General features: G+C 38.4%; 1 protein-coding gene across 1 annotated transcript; it reads left to right on the top strand.

The window, feature by feature from the left end:
* The first annotated feature begins 421 nt into the window (after positions 1–421).
* ift81 (intraflagellar transport 81 homolog) lies at positions 422–24,472 on the top strand. Its single transcript, XM_028033582.1, has 18 exons — positions 422–565; positions 651–754; positions 2,589–2,769; positions 2,859–2,948; positions 4,134–4,199; positions 4,478–4,588; positions 6,134–6,218; positions 7,408–7,571; positions 7,663–7,758; positions 9,670–9,816; positions 15,517–15,666; positions 17,812–17,940; positions 20,219–20,308; positions 20,983–21,069; positions 21,187–21,258; positions 22,035–22,120; positions 22,356–22,401; positions 23,710–24,472. The coding sequence occupies exons 1-18, from the start codon at positions 422–424 to the stop codon at positions 23,890–23,892; spliced, it is 2,031 nt and encodes a 676-aa protein (XP_027889383.1). The 3' UTR covers positions 23,893–24,472.
* The last annotated feature ends 605 nt before the right edge of the window (positions 24,473–25,077 follow it).

Genomic DNA, 25,077 nt, shown 5'->3' with positions numbered 1-25,077 from the left:
AATAATAATAATAATAATAATAATAATGAATGTTTTTAAATACATTTTGCTTATGGTATTAAGTCAAAGATATAATAGAAAACCCAATTTTATTGAACTAACCAATATGGCACTTCCTGTTAGCAACCGAGTCATGACGCCTGTACGGTATCCATGGAGTATATGACAACAGTTTCTGCTCTTTTTTTATTGACTTAGCAATTCGGAAACGCGTGAAAAGGACATAAAAAATCTGATTTGTTAGTCGGTGCCGACGTTACCAGAAACCCTTTAAATAATCTTTAGTGTCGGTCAGGCCAGCTAGGCTAACTTTGTTATCGACAGGGGGGCTTTTTTTTTACGTTAGCTTTAGCTGGTTAGCTCGCTAATCCACAACACGAAGAGCTCGTCTAACTAGGAAACACACGTCGAAACTCCAACTATGAGCGAACAGCTGAAATTCATCGTTCAACAACTGAACATGGAGCCATTCAGGAAGAACTTTAACCTCATCACGTTTGATTCTCTAGAGCCTATGCAGCTACTACAGATTTTAAACGATGTTCTGGCTGAAATAGACCCAAAGGTAAATGGGCAGTGTAATGTTTGTGTCCGTTTGTGAATTAATTGTTTATATTTAACACCTTTGATTGGTCTTATTATTCATGTAGCAAGCCATGGATATCCGAGAAGAAATGCCTGAGCAAACGGTGAAGAGGATGTCATCGCTGCTGGGGATGCTGAAATACAAACCTCCTGGGAACCTCTCTGACGTGTGAGTGTTGTTACATATATCCATCAAATGCACCCACGTTAATCATTATTTGCATTTTGGAAAATTATTCATACCTCTAGAACTTCTTAACACTTTTTTAAAATCAAGTTGCAACTTGTAATTTGTGAAGTGTAAATACAAGAATATGCGGTTCTTAGATAAGATTTATTTATTTATTTACAAAAAAACATCTGGAAACTATGGCATATATTAGTACTAGCTTTACTCTGATATAGCTCTAATTAAATTCAATCAAATTGTTAAAGACTACACTCGAGTGAAGATGCCCAACATTTTCAGTTTCGATTTGTGCAAAGACTTGCTTTTACGTAGACGAACATGAGACTGGGGAAAATGTTTAGGCAATTGCAAAAAAAAAGTAGTCCTACAAAGTCCTAACACAGTGGACTAAATAAAAAACACAACACATTTTTAATTAAAATCTTGTATCATTTTCCTTCCACCTTCCAATGAAGCACCATTTTCTATTGGTCTACTATGTAAAAACCCCAAGAAAATACCTAGATGTTTGTTCAAGGGTGAGAATCCTTTTTCAAGGCACTTTTATATTTTTTTCATTTGGTGTTATCTTAAAATGTTAATAGTACTATAAAAAAAAAAACTACGGCTCGACAATATGGCTGAAAACAAACCGCAATATAAGCCTTTCATATCAGTTGATATTGATAACTATTTTTGTGTGTGTGTGTTAATATCTGAAATACTGCCAAATTTGTGGTGTGAACTTTCCTGTTTTATCCCCAGTTTTTACTCCACATCATTTATTCTGAAGCAGTTATGAGGCAACATGAAACTGCTGCTGTGCAAGTCACCTGCTCAGTTCTCTCACTCTCTAACCAAGGAGTGAGAAAATTAGTGGATGCCACCAACCTTGCTTAGTTCGCTGTGAGAAGTTGTGCAGCTAAAACCTTTCCTCTGCCTGCATCAGTGCCAGAATGCAGTGCAGTTCTGGATCAGAGTTCAGTGAATATTCCTGAGACCCAGAAAAAAAAAAGTTTTTGAATTTTTTTTTTTTTCACTACATGACTCTTTGGAGTGAAAAAACATCACTACAATTGAAAAAGTTTCAAAACATGTTCTTATTTATTACAGTATGTCCTTTGGAGAGGACATCGGGACTCTCTTGTGGCAAATATGAACACATTTTGAGGCCCAGGATGTCCTCTCTAAGGACCAACAGGATTTAACACAGTGGCATGTATGGTTTCAGAGTTATGAACAAAAAAACCTATGTCCTCCACAGAGGACAAAAATGTATTGCTGGGTCTCAGGAGGATAAATAGAATATGGAATATTGATCACATTGCGATGTAAACTGTTATTGATTTATTGTCCAGCCCTTCTAAAAACTGAACTAAAACAAAACAAAAAGAAGTTTTCCAACAATTATTCTAGCAAGTTAGAATAACTATTGTTTATCACAATCTGTCAACATGTCTTATTGCTGTGATGATTTTACATTAGAGAATTTTGTTATTGCCCGAATAATTCAGTAATCCATAACATTGGGAACCAGGTGTTGTTTATGTGCTTATTTATCTTTTTTTTTTTTTTTGTCAATTAAATCCAAACCCATATTCTACATTTTCATTTCCTTGCGTGTGATATAATAAGAATCTTATTTTATCATGTCTGCCTTTGCAATTTGTCCCCTTTAGTTGTTCATAATCCATGTTACAGTTACACACTCGTGTATATATTGAGCACATTTGTATTTGCGTCTTTACAATAGACAGAATTCGGACCATAGTTTTTATTATTTCATGTTTTGTCTTTGATTTAATGCAGAAAGGCTTTTCCATTCCTTATACAGAAGCAGCTTCAGACAGGGTCTGGTGACTGGCAGCAAACCTGTGGTTCATCCAATCCTCCACTGGTTACTGCAGAAAGTCCCTGAGCTAAAGAAGAGGGTTTACCTGGCCCGTTTTCTGGTGAAGCTGGAGGTGCCCGCTGAGTTTTTGCAGGATGATATCATCAACGACACCTATCATCAGGTGTGTTGTGAAGCTACGCAGCAGTCGCCATGTCATTTTTTGTGTTTGTAGACGCAAAAGGTTCTAAAGCAAACAGTCTGTGTTCACAGTATGAAGAGCTGGTGGAAGGATTTAAGACGTACCATAAGGAGCGTGAGCATCTGAGGAGTTCAGGCTTCTCCACGGCGGAAATCAGAAGGGTAAAATAAAAAAAGATCATGTTGACAGTTTGTTAATAGCGCTTGATGTTAAGCTGTGCTGTGTGAAAAAAATTGTTAAAGAAGAGTGTTTTTTTTATCTGCTAAATGTAAAGTATTAACACCAGTTGAACTTTGACACACGACAATCCCAATCGTCAATGTATTTTGTTGGGATCTCATGTGATGTCCCCACTAAAAAGTAGTGCATATAAATATAAGGTTGGGACTAACAATTATTTTAGTAATCGATTACTCTGTTGATTATTCTGACGATTCATCAATTAAGCGGAGAAAAATGGCACGTTATGCAGATTTTTTAATGTAAGTCTTGTTTTTATGCATTATTAGAAAAGCATTAAAAGATAAATTTCTGAAGAATTAATGAAATTTTTTTTTTTAACAAAAAACATAACATTTTACAGACTAAAATGTAACAACGCAGCATTCCTCGAGGGAACACTTGATCATTTGTAGTGAAGGATGCATCTGGACCAGGAAAAAAATACTTCTAATATCAACATTTGAGAACTCAGCCGTTTCTGCTTGACTTAGAATTAAAACAGTGCAGGGCTAGCTGTTGATTCATTTTTGGATTCACCATTTAATCACTGGATTGCAAAAGGTGCTAATATATATATATATATTTTTGAACCAGGTGAATCTAAATCTGTGCCACTTGAGGAGTTTTGGGTTGAATATGTTTACAGATGAAGCTTCTTTTATCTTGAATTCAAAATATTTGTACAGTTTTGGGCTTGATTACTGCTCTGAGTGTGTTGTTCTTCAAGCAAATGGCTTTTTTTTTAGTTTGTATACTCCAGGTAACAATTAATATATTACTAAATTGGTTGATAATTATTTCAATCATCAATTCATCACGATTAATCTGATTAATCGTTTTAGCCCTACATAATTATGGAATAGAAGGGAAAAGGTACACTGTCTTTTAAATGCTTTGGAGATAAAAATCCAAAATGTGTGGCTTGAATTTGCGTTTAGTACCACTAAGTCGGTATTTCGTAAAGCAACGTTTTACCGCATAGACGTTTGCTGTTGTAACATAAAATACAAAAAAGTTCAACTCGTGTCCACACTTTTAAACAGACTGTGAATCAGTGACATCAATTCACCTCATGGTTGCTTCAGTAGATTCACTGACATGATTTTTTTTTTCTGTTACAACAGGATATTAATGCCATGGAGGAAGAAAAAGATCAACTCCTTAAACGTGTGGAGAGGGTGAAGAGGAGGGTAAGGCAGACTGTTTGCTTTAGTAAAGTCTGGAAGGCTTTAGATTAATTGCTGAATGAAAACATCGCCTCAGACATAGTATATTATCAGCTTCCATATTGGACTCAAGAGGCTTCTGACAAGCTGCTCAGCTGCTTCAACACATCTGAGAAGTAACCAGGTGTTGAATTAACGGGTCTCACTTATGGACTCTTGCCAGAAGGCGAAACCTGACTCTGACAGAGGTGCCGACTTGCGTCATGAACATCGTCGCCTCGATAACTTGCTGCTCCCTCTAGGTGGAGTCGGTGTCCAACCATCAGCGAATGTTGGAGCAGGCCAGGCAGCTGCGAGTGGAGAAGGAGAGAGAGGAGTCACTCACTCATCAGAAGCAAGAGCAGAAGAATCAGGTGAAGCCTTTAGATCACTTTAAGTTTATCTACACTTTAAATGTATCTGCAAAGGACAACACAGATGTGCAGCATAGAGTTTATTTCAGTAGTTGTACTCTAAAAGAACATAATACATACCACAAATGTGCCTAATTTAAGATTAAATTATCGGAAACTATGTCCATTCCAGAGGTTTACAAGTTTTACAAACCGAGCAACTTATATCAGTTACTTTCAGTTAAGAGAGAGAGAGAATTTATTAGCAGTGAATTTGCTTATTTTTAATTTAACTTCTCTTTAAGCCAAAAATTCACTTCTAATCCGCTTCTTAAATCTACACGTGTCTTTAATGCGTTTTTAGGTATGTATGTACATTTAGGACATTTTTAAGCTTATATGTGACAAGTATAAAGGAACTGCTCCCTTTTTTAGTGGACACCTTATAGAGGTTAGAGGTGCATTGTTTATCATTTCTTTTGAAAAATGTCATGACAGGAATTTTGATTTGTCACTGTCATGATCAATTTCAGTTTTTGGTAGTAAATCAAATCAAAGTTGATACTTGTATTATCGCAAATGTTATTTTTTGCTATTTTCTCCCCTGTTTATTCCACAAGACCCTCAGCTGATATCAATAAAGTGCTTGCAGTTTAGTGATATAAATCTCACTTTTCTTTTTAAGTAAGTGGTGTCCTGGAGACGCCCTTCATAAATGTAACTAAAAAAAGGTGACGGAACACGGTATCTCGGAGACTTAACAAACTGTCACTCTACTTAGGGGTTTAAAAGCACTCTGTGGTCCGCAGGTGTGAAAACGACTCCAGTTCAACAATATTTAATGCCGCCAACTTTCAGGTTAGATGTTGCAGTTTCTGACCATTTTCTGAAAGCATCAGAATCCTTTGTAATAGGGTCCCTGCAGTCAAAGTTCTCTTCACAATTTGACGCAAAGAACAAACAACAAAATCAAATTCGTACCAGATAAAATGTCCTCATAAACAGCAACCACAGTTTCTTTGTGATTTAAACAGTAAAAATATTAAGCAAGAAAAAGTCTGTCCTTGTGTTCACTTCCACTGGGTGTCTAATGAGCAGCCGCACATTAATCCAATCTATACTTAGATTGCATTTCCAGATAAAACATTAACATTGTTATCTGTATCCTTCCTGTTTGAATGGGTGGGAATAATTTTTTTTTTTTTGCTTCAGAAAAATTTGTTTACAAATTACATATATGCTTCAGAAACCAGCGGAAAAGCCAAGATTTATTTACGTTTCATTCTCTGAAGATATTTAGGTTATCTGGCTCCAAAACATGACATATTCCCCTTAAAGTAAAATAAACTATAATAGTCCCATCATAGAGGTCCAATCATGCTCACTTCTCTTTTGCAGTAGATTTATATGCAAGTCATAATATTTAAAATATCGTTTATCTGAGAGCCTGCTGTGTTTTGCCTTCGCAGTGGACTGATTTAATTGGAATTTGAAAGGGGAAAATGCATTCAGTTCATTCAGCAGCGTCCTACCTGTTGCTATTGCTCATTGTTTTTGTGTGATCAGCTGTTTCAGGCCGAGCAGAGACTCCTGAGGTTACAGCAACAGTTGAAGGACCTGCGTCAAGCAGCGGCGGACGCCCACCCAGAGAGTGAGTAGCCCTGTGATCCCGCCGTCTCTGGGAGCTGGGCGGGGTGTATGAGGACAGACGGGTATCTCTCAACTACATCCATCCATCCATTTTCTAACACCCTTATCTCTAGTGGGGTCAGGAGGGCTGCTGGTGCCTATCTCCAGCGAACATTTCGGGCGACTGGCGGGGTACACCCTGGACAGTCTGTCGCAGAATCTCTAACCTAACATATGCATTCATCCTCTGATAATTTTGAAATTTGATGTGCTATAATATATCCTATTTGGCTACTATGTTGACTTTTTCTGGCCTTTTTAAGCGGCGGGAGAGATTTACACATTCAGTTTCTAAACTGACCTTCGCTCTGCAGATGGAGATCAGGCTGCTTTGTTAAAATAGCTTAGCATTAGTCCTGCATGTGTATCCTTGCAAACAATTGTCATTGACGAAACATTTGTCAATGAATTTAGTAATTGATTAATCGTTAACTGGAATATGCGGGCTCATAAATGGCTGAAAGAGCAATATACTCAGAGCAATAATTAAACCACAATTGTACCAATAAAATTATACATTTTGCATTTGATTTAGAAAAACTTTTCTCTGTAAATGAAAAAAACCCAAAGCTCTTCTCGCAACATAGCTTTAGCTTCATGTGGTCCAAATTCAGTAAAAACAAAAACTCCTGTTGAGCGCCCTTTGACCCCAACCCTAATCCAAAATATGGGTTAGCTGTACCCTGTGCTGATGTTAAATCAAGCTGAAAGGCTTGAGTTTTACACATGTTGATAGTAGTTATTTGTTTTAGTTTCAGATGCATCCCATGCTACAAATGATCAAGTGTTCACTAAAGGAATGTAATTTTAGGCAATAACATGTTTATATTCTTCATTTAAAAGGGAAATTAACTATTTATTCACATCTTTTAATGCTGAGTTGAGTTTGACTTTATTTGAACGCAGTGTTACAAAAGAATAAGCAAAGTATTGTATTGTATTTCTAATACTGTATAAGAATTACAAATTATATTAATATCCCAAAAATAATGTAGAGCTGAACAATTATTTTAATGTTCGATTAATCTTTTGATTATTCTAACGATTATTCAATAACTAAAATAGTCGTTTTGTTGCAGCCCTCTTATTTTTCGAATAACCAAATGCCGTGAAGGCTCTAAAGTGTTAAAAATCAAACCTCTGTCTTTCAGGCTTGATGAAGCGACTTGAGGAAGAAATAAAGATCAACTCCTACATGGTCACCGAAAAACTCCCCAAAGAGCTGGAGGGCCTGCGGCGCACAGTGCAGTACATGCAGAAGGTGTCGTCAGAGCCTGCGATGGGCCAGGCTGACCTCCAGGACATGGAGGGCAAGGTCTGCACCTGCATGTGATGTCTGATGGCTTTGAGGCTTCAACGTGCGGATGTAGTCAATGCTCAACTTTCTTTAACGCTCACTGTCACAGATTAAAGAAGTCGACTCTCAGATAAACCAGCTGATTGAGAAGAAGATGATGAGAAATGACCCCATGGACGACAAACTGACCCTCTATAGGCAACAGGTGCATTTTTTTAGATGTCTTTTATTTTTGGCCTATTTTGTTCCAGTGGATTGTTATTTTACAGTTAAATGTTATAAAACATCCCATCTGTAAAGGTTCTCTTCCCGACAAATATCAGTCATTCATATGCTTTCAAAATTTTTCATATATTATACAAAGAATATTTTTTTGTAACCCAGGACTAATTGAATTAGGACTATTTTTGCACCACTGAATCAAAAATGACATCCAATTTTCTCAACCAGGTCAGGTTTTTATTCTAATTTGATTTAGAGAAATCTGATTTTTGGACTAAACTAATATTTCTCACCCAAAAAAGGTTTTAGGATTTAAAATAAACTTGTTTTCTAACAGAGTGTATTAATTAAATGTTACAAACTTGGATTTCTATAAATTGAATAATAAACACTGATCAGGGTAAGTCCATGTGAAGTGAACATTATGTCTCTTTTCTGTCCTGATGGAGTCTCTCCTCCTCCTCGTCACGCATTGATCCAGATTCTCAGGAAACCGATCCAGATGTGAGACCAAGTCATGAGTTTTGATGCTCATGTTGCTCCATAGTTCAGAAAGTTGACCTGATTGAGTAAAACCAATGGGATTGTTGAATTCAGCTCATCAAAATGACTGTAAAACAGTTGGAAAAAAAAAACAGACAATTTTTTGGCTGTTGACCAGTGTTATTAGTAAAATTTCTAATAATGTTTATTTCATTGTTTCTTTTTGTTTTCAGTGTTGTGACGACTATCAGATCATTTCAAAATTAAATATATTCTTTTCAGTTACAGCACAACAAATTCATTTCCTATAGCGTGCCTTTAATCTATTCTTTTAGTGTTAGAGCTTATGTGTTATGCTATACCTGTAGTGTTATGCTATAGCTAGCTTGTATTGTAGGCCTGTTTTCCCTCCAGTCATGGTCAGTTCAGCGTTACTGGATGAAAATATCCAATACAGTAAATTTTGCCCCTTCATCAACCAATATGAATCAGTTTTGCTTGATTTGTATGTTTCTTGTTAGCTTGGAGACATAACAAACTGGTTTCCTTCATAAGGATTTAAAAGCGCTATGTGCCAGTCTCCTTTCACAACAGGAAAACATAATGTACGACAGAGACTATATTTAATAAAACTTATATGTTATTAACATTCAGGTTCCAATATTGCAATTTCTGCTCAGCCTCTGACCTGTATAGTTATTCTGATCTCAATAGACATGATTGTGTAGGTCTCAGTTTTTTTCTCCACATAAATTGCCAGTGTTTAACTCCAAACATATAATTTGTTTCACCACATGAACTCTTCCAGTTCATCTATGGTTAATTTCCTCACAAGAAGTTGTTTTCTGAAAGCCCAGTCAAGCTAAAGCTACAGAAAGTGTTTTCTTACCTGATGAACATTATTCTTAGAAACAACACTTGTAGTCAGTTTACTCCCAGCTCGACCTGCACAGGTTGTCCTTTCCCTTAAATTCAAGAATTCGATTGTTTCCATATCAGTGTTTACTTCCACTGAGCTCATGTTTCCTGAGTAGCTCATGTTTTGGTTAAAAAAAAAACAAGCTAGCCATATCCTTTTTTTTGTGTCAACCACATGCAACCTATTTAACTGCCCAAAGGTGGTTTTGACAACAGCAATAGAGAGTGACAGGCTTGAATGCAGCGTCACCATCAGAAGGCTCTATCTATTTCTGAAAAGTCTATTTTAGAATTACTTATCTGCCAAGGAGACCAATGGAAAAATTAACTTTATTTATTTTTGTCATTATTTTTAGGGGGTTTTTTTGGATGCAGGGATTGTTTGGGGACAAATTGACCCAGAGTTTGAAAAGTCTCTAAACAAAAACCTCTGTTTGACTCCATGTAAACTCCGTGTTATGTTTGTTTATCTGATGCAACGTGTCTCTCGTAGGCCTCTATCATCATTCGAAAGAAGGAGTCAAAGGCAGAGGAGCTCCAGGAAGCGAGGGAGGAGCTGGCCGCCGCGGAGAGGGAGCTGAAGCAGAGGAGCAGCCAGGGACAAGGCTCAAACGGGGAAGTAGTCATCCGCGGTGACGAGGTAAACGGTTCTGTCGGTTGCAGCCGTCACAGGGTGACGCAATCAGTCAAAGATGGGGCATCTCCCGAGTTTCAGCGAAACTGCATCGATGCTTCCAGGCTGGACGTCTGGGAATGTTTCTGTCGGAAACCGAAAGGCGAAAAGGACATTTCACTTTCAGCTTTATCAAAGTACGTTGAAGAAGATTAGTAAAGCACTGAAAACTCGAGAGGCTATTTCTGCCCTTATCCAAACACAGACAGGCTCACTGTCAAACGTTACTTATCCCTTTCTTTTTTCCCACTCTTCCCCCACATTCTCATGTAAGCCATAAATAGAACACAAAAGGGAGAATATCCAGAACAAGGAACTGTGCTGGACAAACTTCCTGAGAGTTGGCCTTTTTCCTTTATCTGCACTCTAACAAATCTTCTGTCCAAGTCATCTCTGACTAGTGAAGTGGAGCTGGGTTACAGAAACATTAGTCTTTATTTATATTTTATTTTGACAATGTACTCGCTAACCCCTCCTGTTGCATAGCCTGCTAGCATGGTCTCCTTTAAACTTTCCTGACAAGTATCTCCAAAAGTCTTTGCGCACAGTTAAAGAGCTGACCGTACGTGGTTCTGTGTTAGTGGAGAGATGCTGATGGTTTTTAGTGGGGCAGCGTTTGACACATACGTGGCTGCGGGATGAGAACTGTGATTTCTGCAGAGGTGAGTTTCAAAACTTGGCTTTACGAGGAAAGCAAGAGTAAAACATTTACTGTTGCACATCAGTTATAGAAACAGTGAAATATCAGTGGAAAAATGACTTTGAGCATGTTTATTCTGCTCAGGAAGAGGAGGGGAAAGTTGACCACGTAGCAAAAAATCCTCTTGTGACAGAAAAAATGAGATTAGATGGTCTAGAAAATGTAGAGCTTTTTCTTAAAGCTGCAGTATGTAGCTAAGTGCGTTTGTGAGACGGTCACGCACGTGACCACGTAGAATGGGCATCAGCCAGTGAAAAGCCGCTTTTCACGTGCATGGCCGTCTCACAAACACACTTAGCTTCCCGTTAGCTAAGTACAGCATAATGGCAGAACTGATACAACTTCTACACCTTGAAGCCTGTCTGCTACACAGTCTTACGTTAGCTAAACAGATCAATATGCAATGTGCCTGTATCTGACATACACTAAAGATTTTATTTTAGCAGAAAAGGCTTTGGACTAAACTGTTACTCGTGTTAGCCACATTAGCACCAAGTACAGCTAGTCAATCAACCATCGCTGTGTTCAGGGAAGCGCTGATTAATAATCGAGAAATAAATATCAAGCCTGGAAACTTGATATCTTAACGGACTGAATGTTTTGTTTTTAACTTAATCTTTGCTCGTCTTGCTGGGCGCAGGCGGTTGCCACAGTAACAGGTGTGCTTAAACTACAAAGAGAGAGAGAGAGTAAAAAGGTAGGAGTGGTTTTGAGTTGATCACCTGTTCGGGTTATTTTACCTTTGTTTCCCTTTGCTGTGGCTCATTACAGCCGCTGTAGTTTCTAAACGTTGGACTAATTTGTTGTTTGTGAGTTTACGTCATTCACAACAAACATCAAATAGAACAAATACATTTCATAAAATTTTAACAAACAAATGGCTTCTACCGCGATAATTATGTGAAATTAAATTAATTATATCCCAACTTCAGAAGATTTGCCTTTACCTTTCCAGAGCTCTTTGGTTCCTCCCATCAGTCTGTAGCTTCTCATATTGACGTCATCAAACCAAACTTCAGATCTACCATAACTGACTGACACCTGCTGGCCTCAGGTTTGCAACCAGCTTGTGACTGAGAAACCAGTAACCTCCTCCCAGATGATGACATTAACTTGTTAGTTCCTCTGTCCATTTAGTAGCTGATATATTGTGAAAATCCGGTAGAAATGATGCACTAATCCAGTCATGTTTACATACAAACAACGAGCTGCGAGGCTTTGTTTGTGAGACTTGCAGTCATGTGGGTCGGTTGTGGGCGGAGCTTGGTAAGGTCCATTGGCTTCAACTGGCTGTTTCATACTTGGCTGTTTACTGAATTTAATTGTTTAAAAGTCTGTAAAAATAATTTTTACTCACCGCACAATCATATTTAGCTTATGAAAAAGCTAAATGAAAAAGTCACAAAAATTCCCGAAAGTTTGGCGTATAGACAAGTGCGACGTATATATAGAGATCTATGTGGGAATAGATATCTGACTGTCAGGACTGGCTTCAGTCCAGACAGGAGGCTTTTTAAAAATTATTTTATAAAGATTATTTGAATTTCTGTCAGTAATAAATATATTTTTGTTGTGTAATTGTAAAAAGGGCAAAGTGAGAGAAAACCCTATCACTGCCTGGAATGAAGCTAACTAGCTCGTCACTGAACACAATGTAGCTCACCTTGTTCACTGGGTTATGCTGGTTATGCTTGGAGAAAAACTGGGCTCTAAATTGACACTCTTGTCTTTTTTCTCTCTCTCTCTTTGAAAACCTGACTTTATATTTTTTCTTAGCAGCATAGTAACTTCAGTTGTTCTTGTTTTGTTCTAACTGTTGCTGAGCACCGTCACGGTCACGCGCTAAGCAGGAACGAACCATTTCATGCAGATCCAGGGGGGTTCAGTACAAATAAGGATGTGCTTTTTGGTCTGGGGGTGGTAACGTTTACTTTTTACTTTGAAAAACAATTTACAAAACATGATATCATTAAATTTGTAATTGACAGGGCCCCATCTTTTTTATTTCTATGAAGAAAATAATAATAATTTATGGTGGCCCCCTGTCGGTCAGGGGCCTTTGGAATTGTCCTAACTTTTTCCCCTTCTACCGCGCCCCTGGCCACAGATTGTGATTGGTAGCGTTGAGACCCGCCTCCTGGCTCTGATTGGTTGTTTCTACTTAGCGCTGGGAGAAAGCAGAGGAGTAATATGTGAATAACCTTTTTCACAACTAATATGTGAAAAATATTGTTTCCATAAAAGTTACTTCCTGCAGCTTTAAAAAGTCAGCTAACTTTTGCAAGGACACACGTTCATATTTTAGTCAGTAGACTGAAATGGACAGACTAAAACTAACTTGAACTACAAGTGGAAGCTGTTTGTAGAGACAAAGATGTCCTTGGAAGCGTTGCATGAATGAAGTTAGTGGAAAATGTTTGGTCAGATTCTGCTTATCAGACTGCTGTGTCATTTTGGGCCATCAGCTGTAGGGGAGATGATCACTTTATCAGAGGTATTTTCCATTCTGACGACTGTGTGCCATCGCATTCCTCCAGCCAACTGCATGGACCCTCTGAGGGCCAACGCTGCATCTGTTTGGCGATGTTTGGCCGGTAACAGGAAGCTAGTCTCAAATCAGATGCATCGTCAGCTGTTTAAATCTGTGTCACAATGTTTTTTATAGTAAAGTGGAGAACCTGAAAGGTAGGCAATCTGATCAAAAATATACTATTCTGTATTAGTGGAGTGGTTTGCTAAAGCCTTCTTCACACTCTTCTGACTTTACAAACACACACTTAACTTTTTCTCTTTAAAGAGGCAGTATTATGTGAAATACATTTTTTTTTTGTTTTACATCATGTTACAAAGTTATTCCCTCATCAAAAATATACTTGCGATCTTGCCTTGATTCCTTCTGACTGGACAGCAGCAATTAGCAAACACCTGTTGGAACTGCGCATGCTGAGATCTTCATATGAGCTACTTCACAGTGCAAAGCTGGTAAAAAAAACATTGTTTAATGGTTTACAGAGGAGCCATGTTGTGATGAGTTTTTCAAAGCAGAGCTTTATAAAGAGACAGAGGCCCAGTTTCAAGGAGTTAAATTATGAATTTGAATTTCTTTTAAATCACATTTGATATTTAAACCATTTTTGTAACAACTGTGGTTAACATAGTTACTTGATTGTGCTGTGAAACGACAATATATGTCTGGAAAACGCATAACACCACCCCTTTAATCTGATGTAAAGGGACAATTTTGCACAGTAGTACAAAATTGATACAAATAAATATCTGAAAGGTGTGGTGTGCATTTGTATTTAGCCCCTTAACTCCGATAACTGTTACCATTCACCTAATTAGTTAACAAGGTTCAGCTGTGTGTACAGAGTGTTGTACACACAGGTTGTTGCTAGGTAACCAGAGTGAGTTATTTAGTTGATGCCACCTGTGTGGCTCGCTGTGAGAAGTTGCGGCTAAACCCTTTCCTCTGCCTACGTCCTCCTGGATGCTGTGCGGTTGGGGTTCGGAGTTCAGTGAAATGATTAAACATTCTTTCGGACGTATTATGTGTTGATATTGATCACGTGTCTATCAAGACACATATTGTTATTGATTTTTTTCCCCAACCCTAGATCAAAGGTCCAGTCAAAGTCCTGACCTAATGCCGACAGAGAATCTGTGGCAGGACATTCGCAGCTGTTCAGCAGAAGTGACTGACCTTGAGCTATTTTACAAAGAATAGCCCAAAAAAAGAAAAAACAAAAAAGAGCAAAGCTGCAGGAGACATGCGTGCATGCGTAGACGTTCCTGTGAGTGTTTTCACGGGACACCGTGGGTGTGAATGAGCCGCATGTCCGAGTTACGACCACCGGCTGAGCTGCAGTCCGGTTTCACAGCAGTTGTTGCGTTTGGGGACACCATGTCGTGCGGACGCCATGCTGGATTAGTCTGCCGCGTTAACTCCTCTAACCGCCCGCGTCTGCCCTTGACGTCCCAAAATACGCAAAAGAAAAAATGTGCATGCACAACTGCACGCAGCCGGCCATTCCTCCTACACACACACACACACACACACACACACACACACAGTTCTGGCTTCATGGATGCCCGCGGGACCCAAAGCACATTCTGTGATTTCTGGGGCTGTTCTCCCGTGTCTGTGGTCATTTATAGCTGCTCTTCATTGTGGAGGAGTTTCAGCGCGTCCAGGCAGACTGCGGCATGGAGATTGACCGGATATCCACTCCAAACAAGTTGTTTTGTTTGATGGAGATTTTTTGCCGTCCTCGGCCGACCGTAAACTTCCGGATCGTGACACGGATCCCCTTCGCTCCCACTGCCCCTCTGTAGTTCTCTAATCCCTTCGCTCCCCGCATCAGTTCCTCCTGAGGCCTTTCACTATCTCAGCTGTTGTCAACTTCATCCTGTATTTTCCATACAAACTGTGGATGTTTTTGGTATTGTTGCCATATTCATTGTTTTACAGGGTCACAGTTGGGCCTGTCACAATAATCAATAAATTAATTAACCGCACAATAAATTAAAATGAGCTCGATAATTTCCAGTTGATCAATCATTGGCCCCTAATATATTTTGAAATGCAATTTTAGTTGCAGAGACTTCATAATCCGTTTGAATTATTGTTGTTTTGGTTGTTTTTCCAGTTCCAGTGTTAAATATTCTTCCGAAATAAAATGTTTATGTGTTTATCCATGACTGGGTGTTCTTGCATTAATATGCTATTATTATTACTGTTGTTATTATTAATATTAGTTGAAAATGTTGTCAAAATGACAAAATTATCAGTTATTGCAATAATTTCTGAGACAATTTAACCTTCTGCAATATTTGTTGTTGCTTAAAGTGTACTTTTCTTCTACAGTTTTGAAATGTTTGAAATGTTGTTGATGTACTGCATTGCATTAAGACAATTATTAAGATTTTTTCTTTTATTTATTTTTTGCGTTTGTTTTTTTGTTTAGCTGAAACGCTTAGTGGCAAAATTGCGCAGCAAAGGAACAACCTACAAGAAGAAGAGGCAGGAAATTGCTGAGCTGAGAGCAGAATATGGAGTCCTCCAACGGACAGAGGAGATACTCAGACAGAGACACGACGCCGTCCAGCAGAAACTGGTAACTCCGGCTGCAGCTAACGATTACTGTGGTCATCCATTACCCTATTGGTTGTTTTGACGATTAATCGATTTCTCGGATTTGAAAGAATTGGCACATTCTACAGATTTTAACATTTAACTACCTAAGGCTTTTTGTACATGAGAATGCCATCAAAAGATGTAAACAAACAAATAATTAAATGACTTTATTTTATGTAAGAAAATAAACATTTGTTGCCTACAATACAATAACACGCATTCTTTCAGTGAATGCTTGATCATTTGTAGAGAAAAAATGCATCTGCAGCTAAAATATATACTAACATCAACATGTGAAAAACTCAGGCCTTCCTGCCTAACTTAGAATCAATAATGTAGGGCTGATCTGTTGATTATTTTTTAGATTAACCATTTAATAACCGCATTTTTATGTATTTTTTTTTTCACAGAATTTGAATCTTGTCACTTGAGGAGTTTTCGGTAGAGCCAATTTCCAGACTAAGGGTTTTGTACTTTTTGTGCAGTTTTGGCTTCTGAGTATGTTGTTCTTTCAGCAGATGACTTTTTTTCATTTTATATACTCCAGTTAACGATTAATGGATTACTAAATTAGCTGATGATTATTTCAATAATTGATTAATCACAATTTATCCAATTGATTGTTTCATCCTCACTGGTGGCCAAACTTATTCTAGAACGGCCTTCATAAAGAATGTGAATGTGAAGAGGAGAAAGGAGTATAAGTAACTATATTTTGTCTTTTAGAAATGGCCCACACGTTGGAAAAATCTGTAATTCATTAGAAACTATTGGATTCTCTCTTATAAATTTCTCTTGATGTGTTCATTGTTTTTGACTCTGTACTGAACGCTAACCTTGAACTGTTGCTTTGTTTGACCAGCTGAATTAGCCAAAATGCTAAAGAGCCAGATGGCGTCCTCCCTACTGCTTTCCTTGATCCTTTAGATCAGAAAAGCCTTCTCAACCAATCCCTCTGCCTTGCATTATTCAGACCGTGTGCTTCTCCAAATGCGCAGTTTTCTCTCCATTCACAGCTTGTTTTTACAGTGAAGTGACAGAAGCTTCGTGGAAATGGCTTCACACCTTCGCGCGGTCAGATTACCTGACTCGTTGACGGCCTGTCTGACGCAGGCCAAGGTGCTATTTCTGACAGCTGCATCTGCTGCTCCTCCTCTGTCTGCATCCCACATTAGGATTTGTTAAAGCAAATTTTCCCTTCTGATCACATGGCAGGCTGGCAACACGTCCTCTTCTTTACAGGGGCTAGCTTTTCTTTTTCTTTTTTTTCCTCAGCTGGATTCTTGTTGCATTCCACAGCCTTTTTTTAATTAGACACCACATTAAGTAACAGATGACCTTCTATTGCCCTTGATTATGGTGTTCTTCCTTTATAAAAAAATAGGTTTTAACTTTTGTATTTAAAAAAACTATATTTTAGTTTTTCAGTATTGAAGTTGCATAGGGCTGAAACGATTAATCAGATTAGTCACGATTAGTCATGATTAATCGATTATTGAAATTATTGTCAACTAATTTTGTAATCAATTAATTGTAACTGGGACATACAGACTCAATAAAAGGCCACTTGCTAAAAGAACAACAGAGTCAAATCAGTAATTAAGCAAAACTGTACAAAATATAAACACATTTTACATTTAAGAGAAAAAAATCTTTTCTTGTCTGTAGATATGTTCTACCCAGATCTCCTCAAGTGACAAAGTTTTAGCTTCACTCTGTTCAAATTCTGTAAAAAGATGTTAAAATTATTTTTTTAGCTACAAAGCATCCTTAGCTACGAATGATCAATATTTAAGGAATGCTACGCTATTGCTTTTTAGCTTATACAATGTTTATTTTCTTATTTATAAGATGAATTAAATTATTTGTTTATTTGCATTTTTTAACTTGCTTCTAATATTGTATAAAAAGGCTTAAGTGGTTGAATGAAAAATCTGCAGAATGTGTCATTCTTTCAAATCCGGTAAATGGTCAGAATCATCGATAGAATAATCTATTATTCCATCTGTTATTGTTTGTTGCGACACTTTTCCTGACTGTTCCTTCTGCGTTTGTGTACAATACAGGATATGAGTCATTTTATTAGGACCTTTTTAAAAATGCTACCCTACTCTGTGTGTCGCAGCAAACCGTGGAGGCCCAGAAGGGCATCTCTGGATACAGCGACACTCAGGAGGAGCTGGAGAGGGTCTCCGCCATCAAGAGCGACCTAGACGAGAAGAAGGGCCGCACTCTGGATGACATGTCTGAAATGGTGAGTATGCCTAGTGCTCACCGGTGGGAACCAGTTGGCTCACTATAGCTCAAAACAAGAGAGGACACCAACGGAGACTGCCAGCTTCTCAGACTTCTCTATTTATTTGGAGAATGATGGGGGGTTTTTTTGTTTTGTTTCTTTTTACAGTACAGATTCCACTCTTTGGTGAAGAAAAAAAGTCATTAATGTTGTCAAAGGACTCTTGAGTGACCCTCGGCTGTCTTATTAAAATGGAGACATTTCCACATAAACTCCCAGAACATCCTCCCTAAACCAAATAACGGAATTTTAAATTACATTAGACACAAAAGCTCACATTTTGGCCTTATTGATATCAAAACTCATTCAAAACAAATACTTTATCATAATTTAAGGACAGCGTATACATTTAAAGTCTGATACAGTTACTGTTGATAATCAGAGGTGCAACAAAATCATTAGCGTGTAGGTTTGAGCTTTGAGTCCTGGCTGCCATTTCTCCAGACTAAAACAGACGATATAGCTAACATAAAGGGGAAGTAAATGTGGGTGATTGTTTATTTCAACCCTCTTTTATTCTCCTACTCACAGTTACAAAGGTATTCATACCCTTTGAACTTGTTCACATTTTCTCAACTACACTATGTTATGTTAACATAGTGAAGTTGTATCATGTGATACAAAGTTGTGCAGGATTAAAATTGTGAAAGGAACATTTTCAAAAGGTACTAGTACTGCCTGAGGGCTTTGCTCACAATAAGCAGTTTCACTTTATTACTACGGTTCTAACCTGCTAGACTGGAGCCAACATCATCATCGTCACTCTTTTTATATTTTTCCTTCTCTTTTTTTTTACCGCGCAGATAGGATTGGTACCATGCGAGTAACACACGTTGACCTAACAAATTGAACAACTGGATATTTGGCTGCTTCAGTTTCTGAGCTGTGGTGTAGAGGTGCATGCTGGCTCACTGTGTAAGCGTGTCATGACTCATGGCACGTTTGGACTTGTCACAACAAGCTAGACGGCAACTTTTATGTAGACCACGGGAGTTTTTCTCACATTGGATACAGACATCGACAATTAAAAGCTTCTACACTGACTTAGAATCCTATTTCAATTGAAACGGGACTTACCTTCAGCAGCAGTTTCTTTAGTTATGAAGAAGTGTTTGGTTCTTAAAGTGAGTCCGAATTAATTCAGAACCCTGACTGATTCAGATTTAAAGTAATCTTTTGTTGCTTGTTTTTCTTTTTAAAACATTTTTTTAATTATTATTAACATAAGTCGACTGAAAATGTCTTTGCTGCACTGAGCATTTCACTAATTATTTCTGGAAGAGTTTGATTTAGGGGCTTCTCTTCCTTCAGCACCACTAACAGCATTTCAATGTAGATTCAGAGAAATCTAAGAGATTTATGAGAGTTTCATTATACAACCTCAACAGCAATCATTTATCATTACAATTTACTGAGATGTATTTGTGAACAAACAGAGCTCAAACTCAAAGATGAAACTCACAGCATCAGATTGTAGCTATGCTAACAAAACAATCTAACTATGAAGTTTGTTCTTTGGACGGTTACAAATGAACATTTTGAACATATTAACATATTATCCTCCTTTTACATGTTGATTTGGCAGTGCGTGGCTTTGCGACTACAGGGCGTCTGCACAGCGTTAAAAAGTCTTAAATTCAGGCTAAAATTGAGGCTTTGAAATGTCTTAAATTCATGTGAAAAATGTAAGTTAACCTTAAATACGTCAATCACAGGTCTTACATTTTCGTCATGGCAGGACTATTTAATTTAGAATATTTTATGTAGTTTACTTTTCTGTCAGGCAAGCGTGTGAGCTGCACACTGCGTTCTGTGACTTGAGGCAGTAAAAGCTACTGCTAACCAGCTGCTAATATACCCTTACTAGCTAGTTTTTTTTGCATTTATGGTTAAGTGTAAATTTATTGATAGTTGGCTGGATGTAGTTCGCTTTCGCCACTGGCTCACTTCAGCTGCCAATCCGTACGATGCTACGCTCATTCTGTGCTAAATAGCTTGGACTACTACTACATAAGTTGTGCAATTTTCTTTTGCACGTTTCTGTCGTGTTACAGGAATTAAATGTCATTCATAACGGTCTTTAAAGGGTCTTAAAAGGCCTTCAATTTGAGTTATGCTCCCCCCCCCCCCCCCCCCCCCCTTCTCTCCTTGCCTATTTTTTAAGATGTCTTACTTTGAGATTTGTCACTTTTTCCCTGCTGTAATGCAGTCTGCGTTGTTGCCACGTGGTTTTCAGGTGAAGAAGTTGAACTCGATGATTGTGGAGAAGAAATCCGCTCTCGCACCAATTATTAAAGAGCTGAGGTCACTGAGACAGCGGCGAGCGGTGAGTGTCAGCAAAACCTCGAGGCTCTGCCGCCGTAACCATTCGGTCACTCCTTTATATGCAACGGATTCCGACAAAAAGCTTCAACTAAAACAGGCTGTCGCTGACAGCTCCCCTGGGTGACTAACAGGATATGAATGGGACGTAATAATTTCATCCCACCAAGATACCAGAACCATAACACATCAGGATTTTTCACTTAACGCTCTTAGTGTGCACTGGAATGTCTCGGAGCAAAATCTGTCATTAACGTAAAAACAAATGCAGGGATTTTAACGTCGTTCCATGCAAACAAATTGGGGTTTAACTCATAATGTGTGTTATCTTGAATAAAGTCCATTAGGGACGATTTACATAGTCCTTGAATAACATACACAATGGGAAAGCCTCCCCAGCCCCTGACATTGCTGAGCGGGAGTAGAGGATTAGATTTTCCTACATGTGTTCCCAGAATTGCTCTTTCATCTTAATGGCTAACGTCTGCTAATACAGGAAGACAGAAATAGATTTAGTTCAAGCCTGTTGGACATGAAACCGCTAAAATACCAGCTGAGACATTATCCTGCGCTTCTGCGCTTCTTGGTTTTCCTGCTATTTACTTGTTGGTAATGTTTTGTTTTGGTTTTTATTCCTTCTTTTCTTTTGCCCAATCCATGGGAATGCGTTCACATCAGGAGCTGAATCAGGAGTATGAGGAGAGGAAGGCCCAGTATGAAAGTTGTGCTGCTGGTTTGGAGAGCAACAGATCCAAACTGGAACAAGTAAAGTTCATTTTAGTTCTTTTTTGTTTTTCATGCTTCTTATGGCTGATGAGAGTATTAAATGTTTTCCGACCTTTTTGCTTATGATGAAAATTGTCCTCATTTGTCAAATCACAGGAGGTGAAAGCGCTGAGGGAGGAGATGGCCCAGAAAGAAAACCGATACCATTACATCAACTCTATGTCAGAGGCCAGTGATTTTGCTAAATAATTGTTTATTGCTGAAGAAAAGCACCTGTTTGCCACACTAAATTTGTTATTCCTTAAACAAATATAGAAAGATTTAAAAGATTTTTATTATGTAAAATCAATATTTGTTTTAGCTTTATATCATGGTATAATGTTACTCGTTCATCATGAACATACCTGGAGTGTTGATTTGATTCTATCATGCATGTTTGAGCATTCTTTAATCTCCATGGCAACTATTAGTTGTGCAAAACACCTGGGTGAACCTAGCTCCGCCTTCAAGAACAAAGCTCCTCCTCGGACCTGCAGTTTCAGGGCAGCCCTCCCCCATGACTCTCCCACTCAGCTCCTCCAGACTAGCCAGCAGCAATTAGCAAACACCAGCTGAGCTGGTTTACCAGCGTCTCAGTGAAACTCTGGTAAAATGCTGTTAAAGGGTTAATACAGGAGCCATGTTGTGCTGACTTCCTGAAGGTGGAGTTTCAGAAAGAGCAGGAGTTTTTAAAGAGACAGAGACCCAATTTTAAGGTGTTAAATTACAAAATCAAAATTCTTTTAAGTCGTATTTGGTATATACAGCATTTTTATAACAACTGAAGTTAACATAGTTACTTGATTGTGCTATAGAACGGCCTGGAAAATAGACAATACTGCCCCATTAAAATGTTATTGTTCCATCTACAGCGGGAACATTTTCCAAGAGACCTGTGGTGGTGGGTGTTTGGTTACCAAACACCACAATTAAAATGGTGATCTTTGCATCTCTGTCATCTGCAGATCATTGAGATGCAAATTCAGCGCGCTGCTGAAGAGATGAAGGCCTATGTGTCATCTGATCCACAGGAGAAGAAGAAGACCATCAGGTGAGCCTGTGGGTCTTGGCCTGCCAGCTGCTCGCCGTTTTTCTTTACCTAAGACTCTCATTACATAAGCATTAATCTGCTGACACTTCCTACTGACTGTACAGAAGAAAGTCAGATTACCACACCTTTCAGAATAAAGATAAGCTGACGTGCCACACCTTTTCTAAACAAAAAATCACCAGGTGAAAAGTTACTTTTTTCACCCCATCCGGTTTTTTTTCCTACTTTGTTGCAGGGAAGTGTACATGAAGAACATTGCAGAACAGGAATTACTTGGCAAGGTGAGAGGAGACGAACTAAACGCTGACTAAGATGAAGCAGAGGATCTGTACTTGGAAATGTTCCCTTATTCTGCCAAAAACAGACTGAAGGCTGACAGATTGGAAACGAAGGTTTACGGGAAGCTCACACAGCCGGAGTCTTACAGATTCAGGCTACAGATATTTTCATGTTTAGAATTTTACCTTTTATTTTATATCAATTAATAGAATTTTTGAAGATTTACCTTTTGAAAAATCTGGATTTTTTTTCCATTACTGCACTCTTTGGGTTTCCATAGTTCAGAGTGACATCAGCCCGTCCAGGGCGGCCATCTTGTTTAACAAGCGTGTTTTACAGCTTCTATGAATTCAGGTCAACACTACAATAGAATATTAGCGCCAATGCTATGATTGTTTTTTTTAGTTATGAGAACAAAGTTATAATATAACAAGAATAAAGTAGTAATTTTACGATAACTGCAACACAACAAATAACACAAAATTAAAATGAAAACTGCTGAGGATCTTGTAAAATTAGCCTTTGAGATCCATCTTACAGATAAGCAAATGCTTCTTCTTCTAATACATCTGCATCAGATTGCAGGACTCTGAAGCCATTTATTTATGACTTCATTTTGAAGAAAACCACATGCAATGATTTGGTCATATTATATCCTGATAACTCCACAAGCTCTTTATTTTCTCATCAAAATAACTTTCTCTTATAATTTTAGGACATTTTTCTGATGAAACTGTCTTTATTCTGCTAATATCATGAGCATATTCTTGTAATAAAGCGAAAATTATTGTAGCTTGTCACTAAAAATCTGTCATACGACTCACAGACGAAGGGAATGGAACAAAAGCCACTTTTTGAAAATATTTTCTGTCATTTGTAATTTTTTTTTAGAAAAGAAAGTGAAAAAAAATCAAATAAAATCGGATTTGGTATGAAATAAAAATCTGAGATTTTATTTTTTAAGCCATATCGACCAGCTCTACTTTAGTTGGTGTTCTTTAAATCAAGGTGCAAGGACCAAACCTACAATTGAGAAAATCTATTTGTGGATTTTTTTTAAACAAACACTTATACCTTTGGAGAAAAAGAAGACAAATGATACACTGGAGCCATATTCTCATTAAAACATCAATAAAAAAACAAAGTTGTATTATAGAACACTTTATTAAGGTTTAATTAGGTGTGTGAAGATATGTTGGATATGATATACTGTTGAAAAAAATATCTACTCACCGGTTTTAAAGCCTTAAATTTGCATCACTTTATGCCTTTTATTTATTTATTTTTGTGCTTGTGTCTTTGTATTTCAGAAGTTGCGTGAGGAGCAGAAGGTCGTGAGGGAGAACCACAGCGCCAACATGGAGCAGATGAAGATGTGGCGGGACCTGGAGCAGCTGATGGAGTGCAAGAGGCAGTGCTTCATAAAGGCTCAGAACCAGGTTTCTATTGGTCAGGTCATTCAGGAAGGAGGCGAGGACAGGCTGGTTCTCTGAAGACGTGATGCTCCCACGCTGTCTTTTTACTACACTAGATAAAACTTTGCATTCTTCATCCTCCTGTAACACGGCCAAAACATTGTGAAGACTTGATTGTTTCCAGAAACGGTCGCGTTAATTCTCCCTCTCTCGAGTGTCTTGGACCGGAGACGTTGAGCTTCACTTGACAGTTTATATTTTGAGACCTCTGGCAATGACCACATCTTAAAGGACACACGTCTCTGGTCAAGGGGTTTCTCTTTTGTCAATCCCTTTTTACACGCCTTTAAGGATACTCTTCCAGTAAAACGTGTCCAAACATATCAGCGTACAAAGTGGTGCACTTGGGGTGTGACAGCGGTCAGCTATTTTTGGCAGCACAAAGCATGACCACGTGCAGGGATTGTGGGGTCCAGTTTTGGATTTCACTGGGACCACCAGGACCGCTGGGGGGATAAGAGGTTCCTGTGCTTGTTAAATCCTTTGTCCATTTCTAATTGTTGATAACATTGACCGACATTCAAATGATCGATCCTTAGTTCCTAACTGTGTTTTCTATGTGTTTGATTGCATTAAAGATTGCAGTTCTGAAAAAGTCTGCCCACTTTCCACAGTTTTTACTCACGTGGGGAGATCGAGTATCTGATGTTTTGTTGTCCAACTTCTATTATGACTAATGTTGGAGAAATCCTATAACCTCTGGAGTGTTTCAGGGCCTCACGGTGTTCACAGCACTCCAACTATCTGCACGGATGCTTCAGGGTTGCACTCTGCCTGCCACAGAAACTTAATCTGCTGCTGACAGCGTTCGAGGCTCTCCAATCCAACAGACGAGGTGTGCATTCGCGTGCGGCCGGGCATTGCCACGCCGTTGTTGCTCCGCCACATCGAAACTTCTTGCCGCCTTATTAAGACATGATAACAGCTGATGTACGCCAGACCTGTGAAACATCCAGCAGCTGAATGAAGAATCGAGACTAAGCTGAGATATTGACCTAATACTCTGCTACCTGTTCAACAAATTGACAGCTTGAACAGTTTTTGTTGGTAACTTGGATTTATAGAGCTTGCAAAATAATACTCTGTTAAGATCACGTTACGTAATCCTGAGCTAATGATCTCTCTGTGGTCTGAGCTGCTGTTCGTCTGTTTAGCGACTGTCTCTAATTTAACAATATACAAAATGCTACACATCTCGCTTGG

Source organism: Xiphophorus couchianus, chromosome 12, assembly GCF_001444195.1.
Source record: "Xiphophorus couchianus chromosome 12, X_couchianus-1.0, whole genome shotgun sequence".
NCBI classification, from domain to species: domain Eukaryota; kingdom Metazoa; phylum Chordata; class Actinopteri; order Cyprinodontiformes; family Poeciliidae; genus Xiphophorus; species Xiphophorus couchianus.
The sequence above is the reverse complement of the archived record's forward strand: the minus strand, read 5'-3'. Positions and strand labels throughout refer to the sequence as shown.